This window comes from Puma concolor, chromosome D1 (assembly GCF_028749965.1).
Source record: "Puma concolor isolate L17-30 chromosome D1, mPumCon1.1.hap2, whole genome shotgun sequence".
NCBI classification, from domain to species: domain Eukaryota; kingdom Metazoa; phylum Chordata; class Mammalia; order Carnivora; family Felidae; genus Puma; species Puma concolor.
Genome location: NC_141676.1, coordinates 53,027,892 through 53,048,073, shown reverse-complemented (window position 1 = coordinate 53,048,073; position 20,182 = coordinate 53,027,892). Strand labels below are relative to the sequence as shown.

The following is a 20,182-nucleotide window of genomic DNA, read 5'->3' as shown; positions in this document are numbered from 1 at the left end:
GGCCGAGCGCAGGGGCGGGGTCGCCGACGGCGTTCCGAAAGAGGAGTACCACCTCTTCTCCAGGTCCCGCCCCTTGTGCTGTAAACCCCGCCCCTCTGAAGGACTCCAGCGTGTCATAGGAGAAGACTCCTGGGAAGGCGGAGGCCCACAGGGCGGGGGGCGGAGCCTGAGAAGGAAAGGTCGAACCAGAAGGGCAGAAGGCGGGACCTAAGGAGGGACGCAACTTTAAGAGGCAGGGAAAGGCCAAGGGGCAGGGTTTGGGAGAGAGCTGAGGCTGAGGGACTAACGTGAAGGAGCGGGGCCAATGGTCCAGGGTGGTGCTTAGGATGGAAGAGTGGGCTGGAGTGGGCGGGGCTAGCACGGAGGTGTAGGCCTGAGGGGAGGAGTCAGTAGGTGGGCAGGGCCTGTGGAAAAGCTGAGCCCAAGAGACAGCTGACTGCAGTAAGACTATTACATTCTTTTAATGTTTATTTATTTTGAAAGAGGTAGAGAGTGCGTGAGAGGGAGGGGCAGAGAGAGAGAAAGAGAGAGAGAGAGAGAGAGAGAGAGAGAGAGAGAGAGAGAATCCCAAGCAGGCTCCGCGCCATCAGCGCAAAGCCCTGGGCTCCATCTCACCAACCGTGACATCATGACTTGAGCGGAAATCCAGAGGGGCGCTTAACTGAGCCACCCAGGCGCCCTTGGCCTACTTCATTTTTGTTCCATCTGCACACATGGCTTGGACGACAGTACCGGGCTGGTGACCGCCCCCTCCCTAGCTTCCCCAGCACCTGATGCCCCGTGATCCCTTGGATTCTGTCTTGTTCAGTTACTCAAGGAACACGGAATAAGCACCTCCATGCCAGATAGGATTCCAGATCAATTAGAATCCGTCTCTGCCCTGCAAGACTTCAGCCCTTTAGCCAGATAATTGCAATGTAGTGTAATAGTTGCCATCAAGGAGCAGCACTTAACATGATTTTATGTACAGAGGATGAAGGCAAAGAAGGGTGAAGGGGCTTAGGGGAGCCTTTGAGGAGTAAATGACGTCTGAGCAAAGAAACAAGCAAGAGCATGAGAAACTAAGAGAAATGAAAGCTTCAGATCAGGGCTATGGCTTAGATCAAAGTATTGCACCAATGTTAATTCCCTGGTTATATAATATGATAACAGGGGAACATGGGTGAGGAGTTTAGGGGAACTTTATTTTTTTTTTACCTTCTTTACAACTTTCTGTAAGCCTGAAATTAGTTTAAAATATAAAGTAGTTAAAAAGAAAAAGAAATGGGGCACCTGGGTAGCTCAATCAGTTAAGCGTCTGACTTCGGCTCAGATCATGATCTCCCGGTTTGTGGGTTCCAGCTGCGCAACAGGCTCTGTGCTGACAGCTTGCTCAGAGCCTGAAGCCTGCTTGGGATTCTGTGTCTCCCCCTCTCTCTGCCCCTCCCATGCTCATGCTCTGTCTCTCTTTGTCGCTCAATAATAAATAAGGGTTAAAATTTTTTTGAAAAAGAAAAAGAAATGGCAGTTTCAGCCCAAAAGATCAGCCCATACCAATGCAGGAGGTGCTCTGGAAACTATAATGAGTACAGCATGTCTGGAGCCTAGGGAACATGCAGAGGAAATATTGTGAGATGAGGCTGAAGACATGGATAGAAGTCAGTTATTAGATTTTGAGGCCATGTTAAGGGGTTTAGATTTTATTGAATAATAGAGAACTATAAAAATTTTATACATGGTTAAACTGATAAGGATCAAACTGAAGTTGTAAAGTTACAGAGAAATGGACATGTGGACATTAGAAGGTAGGGCACCAGGGCTTGAGGACTGGATAAATATGAAAGGAAAACAGAAGGAATAAAAACTGATCCTTAGTTTATATAAGTTCATTCACGGGCAAAACTCAACTATGGTATTAGAAGTCAGGATAGTGATACCCTTGGAAAAGCATTGCCTGAAAGGGGGAAGAGTAGGGTTCTTGTAGTGCTGGTTACATGGGTGTGTTCACTTTGTGAAATTCATCAAGCTGTATACTTAGGAAATGTGCACTTTTATATATATGTTTGTTCTGGTTGCTATGCTGTATAACAAATCATCCCAAACGTAGTAGTATAAAAAAAACCATTTTATTATGCTCACAGATTCTGGGAATTCAACCAAAACACAGCAAGAATGGTGTATCTTTATTCAACAATTCCTGGGGCCTCATATAGGACACTTGAATGCCTGAGGGTGACTTGAAGTTGGTGGGTAGAATCATCTGAGGCTTCTACACTCACATATCTGATGCCTGGGCTAGGACAACTCAAAGGCTGAACTCAGCTGGGACTGTCAAACACAGTACAGAGATATGACCGTTCCTTATGGCTTGGGCTTCTCACAATGTGGCAACTAGGTTCCAAGAAGGAATGTCCTGACAGGAGGCTTCCAGATAAGGAGCATGCCCAACAGAATTAAGAAAAGGAAGCTGTATGGCCTTTTATGATCCAGTTATATTCTGTTATATTCTTGTTATATTCTATTGGTTGAAACAGTCACAAGGGAAGAATCAAAGAATTTGTGACCATTTTTTTAAAACTGCCACAAAATCATATAATAATCATAATGATAGCAATAAAAATAAATACTAGTTTTAGATGTTTGAGCTGAAAGGCCAGAGAGAAGGATTATAAGAGAAAAAACATAAGCTCAGTTATAGTCCCAATGGGCTAAAGGTGACTATGGGATATCCAAGTGGAGACATCCAGTGAGCAGTTAGTGGTATAGATAAGCCTGCAGCTCAGAGTTTCTGGGAGTCAGTAGATGGGAAGGGAGATCCTATGCATAACCAAGATTGGCCAGAGAGAGCTGGGAGCACAGAAAGAGAGTAAGACACCTAGGTCAGAGTTCTAAAAAACACCAACACAGAAAGGATAGGCAGATGGACTTATGAAAAAACTAAGAAAAAAATAGACAGAAAAGCAAGGGGGCACTTAGGTGGCTCAGTTGGTTAAGTGTCCAACTTCGGCTCAGGTCATGATCTCACAGTTCATGGGTTCGAGCCCCACGTCAAGCTCTGCACTAACAGCTCAGAGCCTGGAGCCTGGTTCAGATTCTGTGTCTCCCTCTCTTTCTGCCTCTCCCCCACTCCTCTCTCTCTCTCTCTCTCTCTCTCTCTCATTCTCTCTCTCTCTCTCTCTCTCTCTCAAAAATAAATAAATAAACATTAAAAAAAAAAAAACCAAGAAATTGCCTTAAGATAAAACCCTAGCTTTATAAAATGGCTGACAAAGCTCTTCCCTAGCTATTCCCTGTCCACCATTCAGCCTTCTCTTTCACCACTAGCCACTCAGGTTCTCTACAGAAACCAATGGATGTCCCCCAATCATCCATGCTTTTTAAAGTCTCTGTGCCTTTGCCCACTCTATGCACTTTGCCTCTAGTGCCGTTCACTCTCTCTTCACTATAGACCTAACTTCTATTCATCCTACAGAACCCAGGCTCAGTTGGGACCCTTCTTACAGTGTAATAGCCATCTGTATATCCACCTAATAGAGCAACCATCAAGCGAATATGTAATTGCCTATCTACCCAACTATTTCCCCTACCAAACTCCGAGTTTCTGGAGAGCAGAGAATGTGTTTCATTCATCTTATCTCCCCAATATTGAGCACGATATTGGCCTGGCACAAAGCAGGTATTCTGATTATGACTTGTTGACTGAGATGATAGAAGTCAAAGGGAAATTAAGTTAAGGGAGAATTTTTAGGATTTTTTTGTTTGTTTTGGTGTAGGAGAGATTTAAGCATGTTCATAGAAAGGGAAAATTGAAGGAGGTTGAGGATCTAGAAGACACATGGAATAGCTGATAGGATCAGGTACTAGAGATAACAGGAAAGGAATGGGGGCAAAACCCTACAGGATGGCCCCCCATCACACTCATACAGTAGGAAATGAGGTAAGGTGGGTGTGGATGTAGATAAGGGTGCAGATAATGAAAACAGAGCTCACATTTGATGTGACAAGCATTCTTTGTCCCTAGAGACTAGTTCAGCACCTGACACAAATGAGCCATTCAGTAAGTAGTTGTTAAATGAATAAATAATGAGGCCTAAGCAGGGAACTTGCACAAGGTAAAACAGAATGACTGAGCCTACACTGGCACCCGTGTCTCCTGACTTAGAGGACCCCTATGTAGTTCAGTTTGGATGGGGTGGGGGAGAAACAAGGCCCAGCCTTACCTCTGAGGTATGCACCCCCACCTTCTCCTGGGACCTCATTAGAGATGTTTAGTTGGGCAGGTGTAAGCCCAGGCCCTGGGAGACAGGGCGGGGTGATGGAGCCACACTGCCTCCACCCCTTCTATAGTGGCTGGCCCTGGTTGTGTTGCTAAGAGCTTCAGAAGCCAAAGACAGAGGAGTCACAGTGGAGACCAAGGGCAGCCTCTTCCAGGCAGGGAGGCACTAGCCCCCACCTCCTGAAGCTACCCACAGGTTGAAGCCCTGGATATCTCACATCCAGGCAACAGACCACGGAAGCATGAGCCAGGACAGCAAAGTGAAGACAACAGAGTCCAGCCCCCCTGCCCCATCCAAGGCCAGGTGAGACATCCTGCTTCCCTGTATCATCTCTGTCCGCCTAACTCGATGGAGCCTGATTCTTCTTGTTGCCCCCAGTGACAACGTCCACATTAATGGTGAAAAAAATGAAACACTGCTTCTCCTCTTGCCCACAGGAAGTTGCTGCCTGTCCTAGACCCATCTGGGGATTACTACTACTGGTGGCTGAATACAATGGTCTTCCCAGTGATGTATAACCTCATCATCATCGTGTGCAGGTTTGGCATGGGGCTAAAGGAAGGGCCTTAAACAGAGATAAGGGCTCAAGTGTCCAGCCAAGGAAAGGGGCGGGCTCTTGGCCAGGGCCTGAAGGAGGGGCAGCACCCAAGAGAGGGCCCAGGGCAGAGTGCTGAGTGCCTTGGGGAGATTGCCTTACACAGAGGATGCCCTGAGCCAATCTCTTCTGTCCCTGCCACACAGAGCCTGCTTTCCTGACTTGCAACACAGTTATCTGGTGGCCTGGTTAGTACTGGACTACACAAGTGACCTTCTGTACCTACTGGACATCGTGGTGCGCTTTCACACAGGTCAGTGAGCCCAAGACTGACCATTTGTTCCATGTTACCTTCCAAAAGAGGGCCTCTTAGTCACAAGGTGACTAGTCATAAGTGACCCCTTTATAGCACTTTCGCATGCCTCCATGCTTCACAACACCCCCATGCTCATCCCAGTAACCCTGGGGCAGGGTTATGCCCTCCCTCACCCTGTCCCCATGTCTGTCTCCCTGTCCCACCCTGGCCTGCCCACCCTCACCCTTATTACTAGAGCAGGTAGGTGTCCTGACTCAGCCTCATACCTGACCCCATCTTATGACTGACCCCAGCCTGTCTCCCCCTCCCCCTCCCCAGGATTCTTAGACCAGGGCATCCTGGTGGTGGACAAGGGTAGGATTTCAAGTCGCTATGTTCGCACCTGGAGCTTCCTGTTGGACCTGGCATCCCTGATGCCCACAGATGCGGCCTACGTGCAGCTGGGCTTGCACACCCCTATGCTGAGGCTGAACCGATTTCTGCGTGTGCCCCGCCTCTTTGAGGCCTTTGACCGCACAGAGACCCGCACGGCTTACCCAAATGCATTTCGCATCACCAAACTGATGCTTTACATTTTTGTTGTTATCCATTGGAATAGCTGCCTATACTTTGCCCTATCCCGGTACCTGGGCTTCGGGCGTGACGCCTGGGTGTACCCTGATCCCGCACAGCCTGGCTTTGAGCGTCTGCGGCGCCAGTACCTCTATAGCTTTTACTTCTCCACCCTGATCCTGACCACTGTGGGTGATACACCACTGCCAGCACGGGAGGAGGAGTATCTCTTCATGGTGGGTGACTTCCTGTTGGCCGTCATGGGTTTTGCTACCATCATGGGTAGCATGAGCTCTGTCATCTACAATATGAACACTGCAGATGCGGCTTTCTACCCAGACCATGCACTGGTGAAGAAGTACATGAAGCAGCAGCACGTCAACCGCCGGCTGGAGCGGCGAGTTATTGACTGGTGAGGATGCTGGGCTTCCAGACCAGGACAGGGACAGGTGTTCTGGATACAGCCTGAGGAAAATGGCTGGGTCCTTACTGCCTAGAGGTCCAGGCAGGGCAAGTAGGGCATGGCATGCATTGGGGGATTCACTGAGTGGGGCTTAGTAAAGCATGTCTTCCATTAGTTGTATCTGCACTTGGGGGGCTGGGTTGGATAAGAGATTGATAGGGAGAGGAACTCATACACAAGGAAGGATAACCTGGAGACCATGGAGTAAAAACTGCCATTGCCTGGTAGGGCTCAGATGGCTCTGGAAGAGGTAAAGGGAGAAGAGTGATACCTCCCAGGGAATGGCCAACAAGATGGTTGATTATGTCATAGGTATCCATGCTATACTATGAACAAAAGGAAATGTCAGCAAGTCGGGGAGCTAAATCAGAGGGCCTCTAGATACAGGGCCTGGTGATTGAAGTGGCTATCAGTGGGATATACAAGGTGTCACTGAATGGTGGTAGGTGGGATAAAGCCTGACAGGAGGTAAAGGGTGTCTTATTCACTGTCAACTGGTGGAGGCTTCCAGGCCTTGGTTGAGGGAGAAAAGGTCAAAACATATCAGTGACCAGCAGACCTTGGAGTGAAGATATTCATCAGCCAACTGTCAAGTATTCCCATGACCCCTGTGAGATCTCAGTGTAATTGAACTCTTGGCTGAAGCTGAGCTGAACCCTGATGGAAGGAATAGGGGCAGGCATGTTGGGGGCTGGGGAGGAACCACTGTTGCTCTTGTCCCTAGGTACCAGCACCTGCAGATCAACAAGAAGATGACCAATGAGGTAGCCATCTTACAGCATTTGCCTGAGCGGTTGCGGGCCGAAGTGGCTGTGTCTGTACACCTGTCTACTCTGAGCCGGGTGCAGATCTTCCAGAACTGTGAGGCCAGCCTGCTGGAGGAGCTGGTGCTGAAGCTGCAGCCCCAGACCTATTCACCAGGCGAATATGTCTGCCGCAAGGGGGACATTGGCCGGGAGATGTATATCATCCGTGAGGGTCAGTTGGCCGTGGTGGCAGATGATGGTGTCACCCAGTACGCTGTGCTTGGTGCAGGGCTCTACTTTGGGGAGATCAGCATCATCAACATCAAAGGTGGGTACCTCAGTGTTTGTTCTGGGACAGGGCTGAGGGAGGGGGCGGGGATAGCAGAACCCCATACTGAGACCAAATGGTACATCAGGGCCTGCAGATTTAGGAAACCTGGTCCTTGCCTGAGTCACTAGAGGGCTCACGGGAGAAGCAGGACATGGAGAGTCTGTTCCCTGAGAAGAAGCCAAGCCAAGGTTAGTGCACACTGTGGGTCCTCGGGAAGAGGAAGTAGATCTCTTTAGTGTGTCAACCCAAGGCACCAACACACCAGTGGCAAGTGACAGAGATGATAATAATAATAGCCAATATTAATTGCACACTTACTGCATGCCATGTTCAAAGTGCTTCACATGTACCAACTCATTATATTCTCACAGTAACTCAGGTAGTTACCATTATCTGTATTTTAAAGGCAAGGAAATTGGAGTACAGAGAGGTTTGGGAAACTGTCCAAAACCATTGAGGTAATAAGTACACACACTTGGGAGTCAGTAGAAGGAACTTTCTCACAGCCAAATGGAAAGGAGGGTAGTAAGAAGGCATTGCCATTCACTCCACCAACACCAGGCCAGGCCAGGCACAGTACACGGGCTCACTGATTCCTTCCATCCACCTGCACAGTAGGCATTGATATGCCTAATCACAGGTAGGGACACTGAGGCCCAGGAGATGGGAGAACACAGCAAGGGGTGACTGCACTGTCAACTGACTGAAGCCAGATGAGCTCTCAGCCTGGGGATCCCACTCTCTAGTTATTCCAAAGGCCTCACATCTGTCCTCCAAGGATCTTTCAAGCTCTACAACCTGGATGCAGTCAGCTGCTGTCTACATGATTTTGGACAAGTTATTTCACTTTTTCCAGGCCTCAGTTTTCTCATCTATCCAATAGGGATGATATTAAAAACCCAAAGAGTTATTTGTGAGGATTAAATGAGTTCCACGGGTAAGTCATCAGCATCAGTGTAGTGCCTGGTGCCTGGCAAGTACCCTTCTGAGTCCTTCTAGCTCTGAGACTTTGCAGCTTTCAGCCTACTCTGTTTTCCCCCCAACCCCTCAGCAATATCGTTCTAAAATGTGAATGATATCATACAGCTCCCCTGCTTAAAATATTTCAGTACCTTGCCACTGCCCTCAGCATAAGGTCTGAACTCCCTGCGGTGGCTTACCACATGTGGCATCACCTGCTTTCCCCTCCTGTTTCCACTCTGCTTGCACCCGCACTTCACCCACTCTGGACTGCTTACTGTTTGCTGTGGCCGCCTAACTGGCTCCGACCTCCATCCCTCTGCTCATAATCCTTCCTCTGCTGGGATGCCTCCCCACGCCCCCGCCCTTCCCCTCTTACCTCCTTCTCAGTCAGGCATCACTTCCTCCAGGCTTCCCCAACATGTCTGCCAGCTTGTTAGGGGCTCTTTGCCTGTCTTCTCACAGCACTGGATGCATACGTCCACACTGCACCAGCTATACTATTTTGTAACTATCTGGTTCAATGTCTATCGCCTCCAGACTGAATTCTTGCAGGCAGTTCTTTGTTACCCACCTAGTACAGGGCCTGGTCCCCAGTATATTACTGAATGATGACAGAATTAATGAGACGGAAAAAGAGGCTCAAAAGTACAAGCAGGGAGATGGGGGGTCCTGATTCATGAGTAAAAGCCCCCCTCACACCCACCCGACTAACTGTCCTCCTATGTGTCTGCCCATGGGCCACAGGAAACATGTCTGGGAACCGCCGCACAGCCAACATCAAGAGTCTAGGTTATTCAGACCTGTTTTGCCTGAGCAAGGAGGACCTGAGGGAAGTCCTGAGCGAGTATCCACAGGCCCAGGTCGTCATGGAGGAAAAGGGCCGTGAGATCCTGCTCAAAATGAACAAGTTGGATGTAAATGCCGAGGCAGCCGAGATTGCCCTACAGGAAGCCACAGAGTCCCGGCTGCGAGGCCTTGACCAGCAACTCGATGATCTACAGACCAAGTTTGCTCGCCTCCTGGCTGAGCTGGAGTCCAGCGCACTCAAGATTGCTTATCGCATCGAACGGCTAGAGTGGCAGACTCGAGAGTGGCCAATGCCTGAGGAACTGGCTGAGGCTGATGATGAGGGCGAGCCTGGGGAGGGAACCTCTCAGGGTGGAGAGGGCAGGAGTGCCCAGGAGGGACCCCCAGACCCAGAGTGACCCCATTCTTATCTCTAGGACCCCAATCTCCAAGGGAATCCAGAGTTGTAGGAAAATCTGCCTGCAGAAACTCCGCCATCCTGTCTGCTAGGTACAGAGATAGGAATGAGTTGGGGGTATAGATGCTCACTTAGAAGTAAAAGAGTATAGCATCCATTCATCCCCCACTCACCAGCACACACACACACACACACACACACACACACACACAGTTGAATGTACACATACTGCCCCCCAAGACTGCATTCCATATAAAATTCTCTGGAGTTTCCATTTTCAGAACACATATCCTTTCTCACAAACATAGATATGTCTAATACCCACATAACATACATACATCCATTCATGCACCTCATAAAGACACATATAGTGAGACACACACCAACAGACACACAGATGCCTTCCATAGGTGTGCATACCCTTGTGAACACATAAACACACCCAGAGCCCTCTTCTTCCAAGATATCCTTTAAATGCCTCCCAATGGGAAGTTCACAAATGTAGCCTGCAGGTTTTACTTCAATAAAGTATTTTCCTCCTCCCTAAGCATTATGGGGGTGACAGGAAAAGGCAAAGCCAATGGTGGGCCAGAATGAATTCTGTCTGAATTCTGAGTCATGGGGGTGAAGGGCATGGGCTGTGTAGTAGCTGGTAGGTTTGATTCAAAGACGCTGGGGTACATGATGAATTGAGAATCAGTGCTGAGCCAAGGCAAAGCAGGGTTATGCATCACACTGTTGTAAGTGTGCACATGCTTTCATAGATACATTCACATATATACACTGACCATTTGTATTTCATTCCAGAGTATGTATCCTTAACTTTGTGAGCTCTGAGTGATTTGACTTAGCTTAGTAAACCAGAGCAGACACCCCTGTTCCTTCTTCCTTCCTCTGGCCCAGCCCTGGAGCCTGGGGCTAGGGCTACCCCATGTTCAGGACTGATTTCAAAGGGAGAATAGTTCACAGGGCCACTCACCTGGCCCTGCTGTACCCTGTCAGTTGTTGGAGCTGGCCTTGGTACTGCCAGAAATCCAGCCCTCCCTCTCTAGATGGTATTCAAAACACAGGGTGGTGAACAGAGACTAAGCATAGTGGACCATCATGGTTGGCGACAACCGGAGATTGGTGTTTGGGGAATTTTTAAGTAACTTTGGCATACTTGGAGGGAGACCTGTAGGTTTGGGGCAGAGAAAGTGTTGTGGGGTCTCTGAGTAGGAATCTTATATCATGTCTGAATCATATTCACCTGGCCACAAATTTAGCTCCTCCAAGGCCTGGCAAGTCTTTGGTCTAAGCTGTGCTAGATGGCATTTTATAATGTACCTTGGATTTAATTTATCAATACGATGTGAGTGGTGACACATAGAGGTCAATGCCATGGAAAGAAGAGTTTATTACTTATAGTTCCCAAGAGGAGGGGGCACGCTGCACCATGCCAGGCCACTCAGGGAAGCACCAGGGTAGTGAGGAAGCAGAAGGAGCAAGGGGGAAACATGGGCAAAAAGCTCCTACTTTGCTAGCAGTGGCAAGTTTTTAGGTGAGGACATCCCTTCTTGGGCACGAAGCAAAACAGATTTGGGGGCTTATGGTTGGAGGACTTATAATATGATTTTCAAAAACCCATGAAAGGGAGACCACAGAGGAGATGTAAACAACTCTGGTCATCAGGTTGGCCCATGATTTCAGGATGCCAAATCATCAATTACAGGATATCAAGAACAATCATTACAGGTACTATAAGAGAATGAAGGGTAGGGCCCTCAGTGCTGTCAGGGAAGGATGTGTGGGAGCATCTGCTGATGTGTAGTTATGGAGATATTTCTCAGAACTGTTGCTGTCCTCAAAACCAAACAACCTTTTGTATATGGTGGATGCAAGTGACATAGGTGCACTCAGACATGAAAGATTGGAACAAAACTTTCTCAGATAGCCATAGGAACTGAGTCTGTGGCTGGAGTCAAGGTTGTCAGGAGGGACTACGAGGGCAATTGCACATTAATCCATTTAGAAATCTGTAGTTATTTGTGATCCCTTCCTCACAAAATTTGAGACCCACAGGGCTGTCACTCAGTCTTTCTTATTCATCTCTATATCCTCAAGGCCAAAACTGTGCCTGGCATGTAGTATGTACTCAAATATATATTCAGTAACCAATGTTGGAAGAAGATGTGTGTCAATTTCTTAAGAGCTTTTTCCTACCATCTCTGCCAGAATGGGTGGGTATGTTATAGGGGCCATTTTTGTGGTACCTGATGGGTTTTTTAGGGAGCTGAGAATAAGCTTTCCACTGGCACACCACAATGTTCACCCCTGTCCGAGAGAAGGCTCTATTAGAACAGGTTGCTCTTGTTATCCCCATAGAATCCTGGTCTATAGCATAAGGAAGGTGATTATGGGCCATCTTCTCTGTCCTAGATACAAAAACAAAATATTTCTGGGGCCAGATGTGCATCTAGCTCTGCCTTAGCAGTTCCAGGATAAGGAGGATTCCTTATGGTAGAGCCCCCAGGCCAGAAGACATCTTGAATATGTCTTATACCAGCAATAAGCTGGGGCCCTCTAGTAGTGGAGTGACTTCCATCACTGGATGACAGACACTGTTTTGACAATTTGGTATCAAACTGAATAGAGTTAGGTCAGGATGGGCAGAACAGAACACAATTTTAAGGTCCTGGAATTACCAAAATGAAAACAAAAAACAAGAATCTTTTGGTCCAAAAAAATACTAATTACTGTGTATTATTACTGTGTATTAATACTGTGTATTAAGTACCTATATAGGTCACAGAAAACTTTATTGAGATACTCATTTGGGTTTTGTCATTTCATCCCTTGTCCCATAATAAGAAAGAACCTAAGTCTCTGTATCCCCTAGACCTAAAACTTTTTGAATGACAGAGTCAAAAATAGAAATTTTCAGAAACTCTCCGCTTTAACTTTAGTTTGTGATGACCAGGGTCCTAGGTGAACTGTGTCCAACTGTCTGTGAGGGGTTAGAGTTGAAGAAGCAGGAGTTTCTGATCCTGAGGAAAGGAGATTCCCCAAGACTAAAAAGGAATGGGATTCTTGAATATTAGGTTTCTTTTACTGCAATAATGTTACCACAAATTTAAGAGCTTTTAAGCTGTCTTAACAGCATGGATTTAGGGGTACCTGGGTGGCTCAGTCAGTTGAGAATCTGACTTTGGCTCAGGTCATGATCTCACAGTTTGTGAGTTCAAATCCCACATCAGTCTCACTGCTGAGAGAGCTGTCAGCGCAGAGCTTGCTTCAGATCCTCTGTCCTCCTCTCTCTGCCCCTCCTCCACTTTTATTTTCTCAAAAATAAATAAAACATTTAAAATAAGTTAATTAAGTCAAATTCTTCAAAAAAAAATAGCACCCATTTATAATCTCACAATTCTGTGAGTCAGAAATCCTGGCACATTGTGGCTCAACTGGGCCTTCTATTCAGGGCTTGCAAGGCCAAAATCAAGGTGTTGTGCAAGTTGGCCTCTTTTCTGGGGAAGAACCTGCTTCCAGGATCATTGAGGTGGACTGAAGAATTCAATTCCGTTTGGTTGTAAAACTGATGTCCTTGTTTCCTTGACACATGGCCCCTTCATCTTCAAGCCAACAAAGTTGTTGTGAAATCTTTCTCATTCTTCGAATCTCTTACTTCCCACTTATTTCAAGGCTGAGAAAGATCCCTGCTTTTTAGAGCTCATGTAGTTAGACTAGGCCCACCTAGATAATCCAGGATAATGGCTCTACTTTAAGGTCAGCTGATTATTAATCTTAATTACATCCACAAAGTTCTTTTTTTCCATAATCACAGGAGTAACACCAGAGGGCAAGGTAATGGGAGCCAAAATTCTACCTATCACAGGGTTTCCGGGGAGGAAAACAGCCTGGACCCCACTTTCACAGGGGGCCCAGAATAGGGAACTCTATGAATTGGGTCTTGGGAAACAGGAGAAAGATGATCCTGGCCCAAAACAGCACGGGAGCCTCAGAGCAGCGCCACCTAGTGGGAGCACAGGCTTGAACAAGGTGCGTACCCACGTAACCAGCATGACCTCTAAACCCAGGCCTTCTTCCTCTTACCCACATATTCTATCCAACATAAATCCCCCAGAAACTTTTTGCAAGGTGCTAAATTGTGGGAAAAGAGAGTGGAAAGAAAGCCAGCAAACATAAAGGGAAATTAAGTCTTCCATAAGGTAAGTGGTTAAAAGCTTACATGAGACTTGTCTGATTTAGAGAATCAAGGAAAGTTCCAATTTTTAAAAATACTGTTATGTAACACACACACACACACACACACACACACACACACACACACAACTACTATCTCATAAATTACCTCATTATCTCTTATAATAACATTAGGAAGCTTAAATTATTATTGTGCTTATTTTTCCAGATCAGGAAACTGAAATGCATAGAGCAATTAAAAACATATTAGATGTGATTTATTGAGAAGCTATTTTATGCCAGGTCCTGAGTTAAGTGCATTATCTCAATTAATCCTCACAACTACATGAGAAAGAGGTCATTATTACCCCCATTTTAAAATAAGGAATACAAAGGGTGCCTGGGTGGCTCAGTTGGTTAAGTGTCCAACTCTTCATCTTGGCTCAGGCCATGATCTCATGATTCATGAGATCAATCCCCATGTTGGGCTCTGCTCTAACAGCTTGGAGCCTGCTTGGGATTCTCTCTCTCTCCCTCTTTTTCTGCCCCTCCCTACCTCAAAATAAATAAGTAAACGTTAAAAATAAATAAACAAAATGAGGAATCCAAGGCTCTGGGAGACTAGATAATTTGCCCAATATCACAGGGCTCCTAAGTCACATGGAATAAAACCTAGGTCTGCCTTACTGTTTCTTTTGGGGAGATAAGTAAGGGACTGCCTCCTCTGAGGCTGAGGCCAGACACGCTCCTTCCTTTCTTTTTTTTTTTTTTTTTTAATTTTTTTTTAACGTTTATTTATTTTTTGAGACAGAGAGAGACAGAGCATGAACGGGGGAGGGGCAGAGAGAGAGGGAGACACAGAATCAGAAGCAGGCTCCAGGCTCTGAGCTGTCAGCCCAGAGCCTGACGCGGGGCTCGAACTCACGGACCACGAGATCGTGACCTGAGCCGAAGTCGGATGCTCAACCGACTAAGCCACCCAGGTGCCCCGCTCCTTCCTTTCTTAAGAATGACTGTTGCCAGCAGTAAGGAGGTTGGGGGCAGGGGGGCTAACCAGGGGAGAAGAAGCCAGTAGTGCAAAGTTTGTGAATCACCAGCAAGCCTGCCCAATGTGTTGAAGCATTGATCTCAGGGCTGCAGCCAAAGACAAAGGACCACCCAGTGCTCTGGAGAAGAGCTGCAAATTCCAGCTCTCCCATCCACACACATACAGCTTGAGAGGGAGGCAGGAGTTTTGGAGTTGCTGCGAGATTCCTTACAGGGGTGAGCTGTAGTTCTCCTACAAGAACTGTCCAAGGGCCCTGCTGCTGAGAGCCCAGCTGCTTCCAGCTTAGCTCTTCTCCCTCCCACAGGACCTAGGGCCTCACTCATTGTCCTGGGATCACTAACCTCAGGACACCTTGGCCTGGCTAAGATTTGAGATGTACCCTCCTCCTCAATGTTCCTTTGGCCTCCCCACTTCATCTTTTTCTTTCTGAGAGTTTGGCTGCTCGCCCAAGAGGCAGATGGAAATAAAGTATCAAGCTCAGGAGGAAATCAGATTCATAGGGAGAAGGGCCATCCAACCCAAGGAAAGATGCCGTGCAAATGCTAGATGCCAGGAGCAGGAGACAAGGTGGGTGGATTCTAGATTGAAGCTGAAGCTAGGGTTTGGCTTGAGGCTCAGATCAGGGGAGGATGGTTAAGCCACGTTAGAGCTGGGGTCAGAGTCAAGGCCCAAGTCAGGGCAAGTATTAGGTTGGCCTAAAAGCACAACAGATAGGAAAGAGCTTGGAGCCAATCTGAGTCCGATTTTAGTTCTGAACTATCACTTGCTAGCTGAGGGACTCTCAGCCTCCTACACAAACTTTCAGGGTTGTTGAAAGAAATGCTTGGAGAATTAAAATGTAAATGAGATAATGATTGTAAACTGGCTGCTGGTGCCTGACAAGCAGCAACTGCTTAATAATGAATGGTAGCTATGACGGTTATCCCTGTCCCTGTAGCCGAGATTGCGCCTTTGAGGCAGTGGGGCACACGTTGTCCCGCCCTACTCAGCCCTGGGCCTCTGGACTGGACTGTCGATGCCAGGTCTGGCCAGCAGAGGGCGCAGGGTTCCCCTTTCCTCCCCTCTTTCTACCTCCTGCCCTGGCCTCAGAATTGCATTGTCTTGTAAAGCTGGAAGAGCTAGAATCTTAAGGACAGGGAGAAATGGAATCTTACAGACAGAATAGTGGTCTCAACTGGTTTGTAAGAACACTTGATTTTTTAGCAAAGACTAAAACGCAGCAGTGATGATGCTGAAAGCCATTACAGAGGAAGTTGTGCCAAGTCAGAGCCGGAGGCAGCCCTGTTGGGGTCGCCCTACTGATTGTCTGGGAGGATTCAGGACTGCCCTCCCTACAGGAAAAATCCTTGTGCTTTTCATCGAACATGCGTGGGCTTTCTCTGTGTCTGGCAGTGCCCTTCCAGTTTCAGTATCTTGGCTTATTGTCCTCAGCCTTGCTGTTCACCAACAGGTGCCATAGGGCACCACAGGCTAATAAGTCGGGTGTGTTCATGTAAGCCTTCTCCCTGGTGATTCCCTGAGTGAGCCTTCCTGTGGCTTTTTTAACTTTCAAATGAGTCCCTGACATGGGAGATCCAGGCCCCTCTTGACCTACCTGCGAAAGCCCATGTCCGAAGCCAAGTGTAACCATGAGTGAGAGCAAGCCCCTGTTTGTGTGTGTGTGTGTGTGTGTGTGTGTGTGTGTGTGTGCGCGCGCGCACGCTCTGTTCTCCCTAGCACAAGCCCCAGACTCCGGAAGGTAGTCCTTTCCCTGGTTTCTTTCCTCTGACCAACATCCCTGCCTGCTCTGGCTCCAGCCGGTCTGTCTTTTCAGCCTGCTCCCTCTTTGTTTAATTATCCCAAGAGAAGGGCCTCCTACGTGGGCAGGGAGTGTGGGCAGGAGCTCAGCACAGAAGCATATCTGCACATCACAGAAATGCAGACAAGAGAAGGCCTTGGAAGATGTGGAGAGAAGGCAGCCTAATGAGCCACAGAGGGAGGGGCTGAGCCAGTGGGTGAGCGGGCACCTCAAGGATTAAACTGTGACTGGTTCCTCTCCTAGCACTGGATCCCAGCTGTGTGTGTGTGTGTGTGTGTGTGTGTGTGAGAGAGAGAGAGAGAGAGAGCGCGCGCCAGGGGTGCAGGAGCCAGAACCTATCCCACCACCCTGACACCGCTGTGTGTGAATACTAGGTTTCCTGGGTAAAGCGCTGATATTTTGTGGACCTGAAAGATTCCTAGAATAAGCAGTAACTTATAAGGTAGGCTATCTGACTGTACATTACACACTATATTCTCCTCTCTTTAGTTGTTTCCCCAGAACATTTACTGAAGTGTTGTTTAAACGTTCTCCTCTTATCTCAATTGTGATATAGAATATTGAAAGAAGGATCATGTGCCCACACTTGAGCCAGTGTGGCAGTAGCTAGGTGATTGAGACTTCCCCAAGGGAAAAACAAATTATTCTAGCTATAGGTGTCAAGCTGGGTGGGCCAGCACTCCCCTTCACAACACACGCACGCACACACACACACACACGTGCGCGCGCGCACACACCCACACACAGAGGGGAAGCAAAAACATGACAACCTTGGCAGGTCAAGGCTTGAATCAAAAAAGTAGCTTCCCTCAGAACTGGGGCTGGCCCTGTATCAGGACATCTTGCACTTGTTTCCTTGACCTCTTTGGTCTCTGACTTGTTCTGGGACAAGGGTCAACGTCTTTTTCCTCTGGTTACCCATACTGACTTTGCAGTTCCCTCCTTGCTCTGGTCTAAAGTCCCCTGTTTCCTGGTCCTGAGCAATCCCATTCTCCCTGAATGCTGGTTCAATACCTGGCATTGATGGAATTTCCTGATTTGAGAAACGAACTTCCACCCTCTTAGCATTGCATTTTCATCCCCTCCTATGCTCATAGTATTCCCCCTTCTCCATTCCAACTATTATTTGGAGTTGTTTTCCTCTTATAAACCATCTTCTTGAAACAATCTCTAGCCACCATCTCCTGGCCCTCACCTCCCCATCGCCCAACTGCATTTAGTTCGGACAGTATGAGCAAGCGTGATGAACAGCATGGACTGCACCATGAAACTCTAAACAACTCAAGGTTCCTTGAGCACAAAGACTGCAAATAAGTAATGAGAGTAGTGTGGAAAGTGCTTTGAGAACTTGTTGGAGAAAATGGCAGGAGCCAGACCTTTGGAATATACGTAAGCAAGAGGACAACTATTAACATGTAATTGTAAACATTACCATAATGAGAGGTACAAGGTGTTACAGAAGTACATAGGAGAGGCACCTAACTCAGGAAAGCTTCTCAGAGGAGTTTCATCTTCCGTAACCCCTTTTCCAACATCAGCTTCTTTGAACACTCCTCCAACTCCAGTGTTGACTACAACCAGCAGTCCTGTGAGGATGGTACACCCTCTGCAAAAAGGGGTAACAACTCTTGGTTTCACAACTCAGTACACAGATTTGGGGTCCTCTGCACTCACCAATTCTGCTTCTTCACTCTCAATACCCCTTTGCTCCTTGACACTCCTTGATATGTTCTTTGCACTACTCTCTTCCCTTTCTCATTTCTGACCGCTGCAGCCTTTTGAAGCCTACTTATTACTCACTTTAGACTGTGTTACCTACTTCATTGTCCTGCCCATTATTGTGCCCTTGTCCCTTTGTTTTTCCATCCCACCCAACTGGCAAAATCTCAACTTTGGGCGAATTGAACAATAAGTATTCTCCATGCTTGCATCTGACTATCTGAGCGCTGCTGGAGAAACTGATACCACTGGGAATTCATGGTCACCAACTCCTAAGTGGGTCCCAGTTATCTTACTACATGCCTCTAGTGCCCCCTCCCTCTTTCCCATTTTATACAGCTTTCTTAAGCCATCCTGACTTCTAAAATTTCAATCCTATCTACTCATACACACACACACACACACACACACACACACACACACACACACACACACCACTCACTGATAACCAGATCTCCAACTTCACAGAGAAAACAGAAAATATAAGATAGCAGCTGCCATTAAATCTATGCACTACTGTGTTAATTAAGATACAGAAAAAGTTGCTATAACAAGAAGAGAAAAAAATGTAGGGCCTTAAGAGTGTAGTTTCTTTGTCATATGAAAGAACTTGGGGTAGTAAAACAGCTGGAGTATGAAACATCCAGCCTCCTACCATCTTATCACTCCACCATCCCTGGTGTGTTACCTTCATGACATAACTGGAGATGGCTTACCCTCACATTCACATTCACATTCAACTTGCAGGAAAGGACAATGAGGAAGAAACAGTCCACTCCTCTCCTATAAGAGCTTGATCTGGAAGCTGCACTTATCACTGCTACCACAACCCTGTCCAGAATATGGTCATAAAGCCATGCTTAGCTGCCAAGGCATCTAGAAAATAATAGCTGTTAGCTGGTTGGCCATGACTTATTTTAATCTATAACTATTTCCTTCTATCTTCCTCTTACAATTGAGGCTCTACTTTTATCAAAACCTAGAACCTTCCACATGGGCTCTGGATTACACACTTTCCTGCCTTCTCAGGAATCTTGCATTCAAAATTAATTAATTTCTCTCCTTCTTCCTCCCCCTCTCATTTCTCTTTTATTTGTTTTCCCTTTCTCGATCATGATGCTTGCTCCCCTTGTTTTCCTCCCACCTGTCTTTTGCAGGCTGGCCTTTCCCTATCCAGACTTTAAATATGGTCTTTTTCAGATTTCTGATCTGGTTCCTCACTTATTCTTATTTAACACACTCTCATTAATTCTATGGTTTGCATTACTTCTTATGCAAACTGTGCATTCAACTTCCTACTGGAATTCCTACTTAGATGTCTAATAAAGCATCTGAAACTTACCATGTCCAAAAGGGAACAGATTCACTGGTGGGAGTTGCTATCTGATGGTTACTATTTTCTCTATGAAGTGGGAGGGCGGGTTATTTATTGTGAGTGAATGATGGTGTATGTGCATGTGTGCATGTGGGGTGTGTGTGTGTGTGTGTGTGTGTGTGACATGAAATGAGAGATTTTACAAGTCCAAAGAAAATTTGAAAAAAATATTATGTAAAATGAGAGAAAGAAGGTGATCAGAGAAACTTAGGAAAACTTCTGATCATTCTGGAAAGCATCATAGTATGAGCACCTAAATTCTGATGTCCAAAATCCCTGCTTTGAATTGTAGCTTTTTCACCTAGTAGTTTTGTGGCTTTGGGCAAGTTACTTAAATTCTGTCTGAGTCACAGTTTTTTTCATCTAAAATAGTAATCAATCGTATCGGACTTCAATGCAGAGTTCTTTGTGAGGATTAAAAGTAATGAATGTGCTTTGAACAGAGTAGGTAATCACCAAACAGTCCCTATCCAGTTACCAGAAACCTTATTCATTTTAATCTCATCCTTCTCCCTCACCCTCAACATGGAAGCATCCTCTAGATTCTGTTTGCCTCCTAAATATCTCTTGTATCCATCTTCTCCACTGCCTCTATGACTTAGGTCAAGGCGCTATGCTATCATCTGTCATCTGAGTTACTGTCATAGACTCCCAATGGGTCCTACCCCTTAAGTTGCTCTCCACACCAGCTGCCATA

General features: G+C 46.8%; 1 protein-coding gene and 1 long non-coding RNA gene across 3 annotated transcripts in view; one reads left to right on the top strand and one right to left on the bottom strand.

Moving 5' to 3' along the window:
* Positions 1–385: 385 nt before the first annotated feature.
* On the top strand, positions 386–9,947 carry CNGA4 (cyclic nucleotide gated channel subunit alpha 4). Of its 2 annotated transcripts, none has more exons than XM_086678109.1 (6): positions 386–441; positions 4,694–4,795; positions 4,998–5,104; positions 5,426–6,071; positions 6,847–7,196; positions 8,907–9,947. In XM_086678109.1, the coding sequence occupies exons 2-6, from the start codon at positions 4,752–4,754 to the stop codon at positions 9,365–9,367; spliced, it is 1,608 nt and encodes a 535-aa protein (XP_086534235.1). In that variant the 5' UTR covers positions 386–441; positions 4,694–4,751; the 3' UTR covers positions 9,368–9,947. The 2 variants fall into 2 exon arrangements, with proteins under 2 accessions (XP_086534235.1, XP_025784814.2); XM_025929029.2 differs by lacking the exon at positions 386–441 and adding an exon at positions 4,305–4,559.
* A 7,847-nt stretch (positions 9,948–17,794) lies between these two features.
* The window catches only part of LOC147576691 (uncharacterized), a 118,859-nt gene continuing 116,471 nt past the window's right edge, over positions 17,795–20,182 (bottom strand). Inside the window, exon 7 of the long non-coding RNA XR_015241047.1 lies at positions 17,795–17,997. This is a non-coding gene — a long non-coding RNA (uncharacterized LOC147576691). The remainder of the gene's footprint in view (positions 17,998–20,182) is intronic.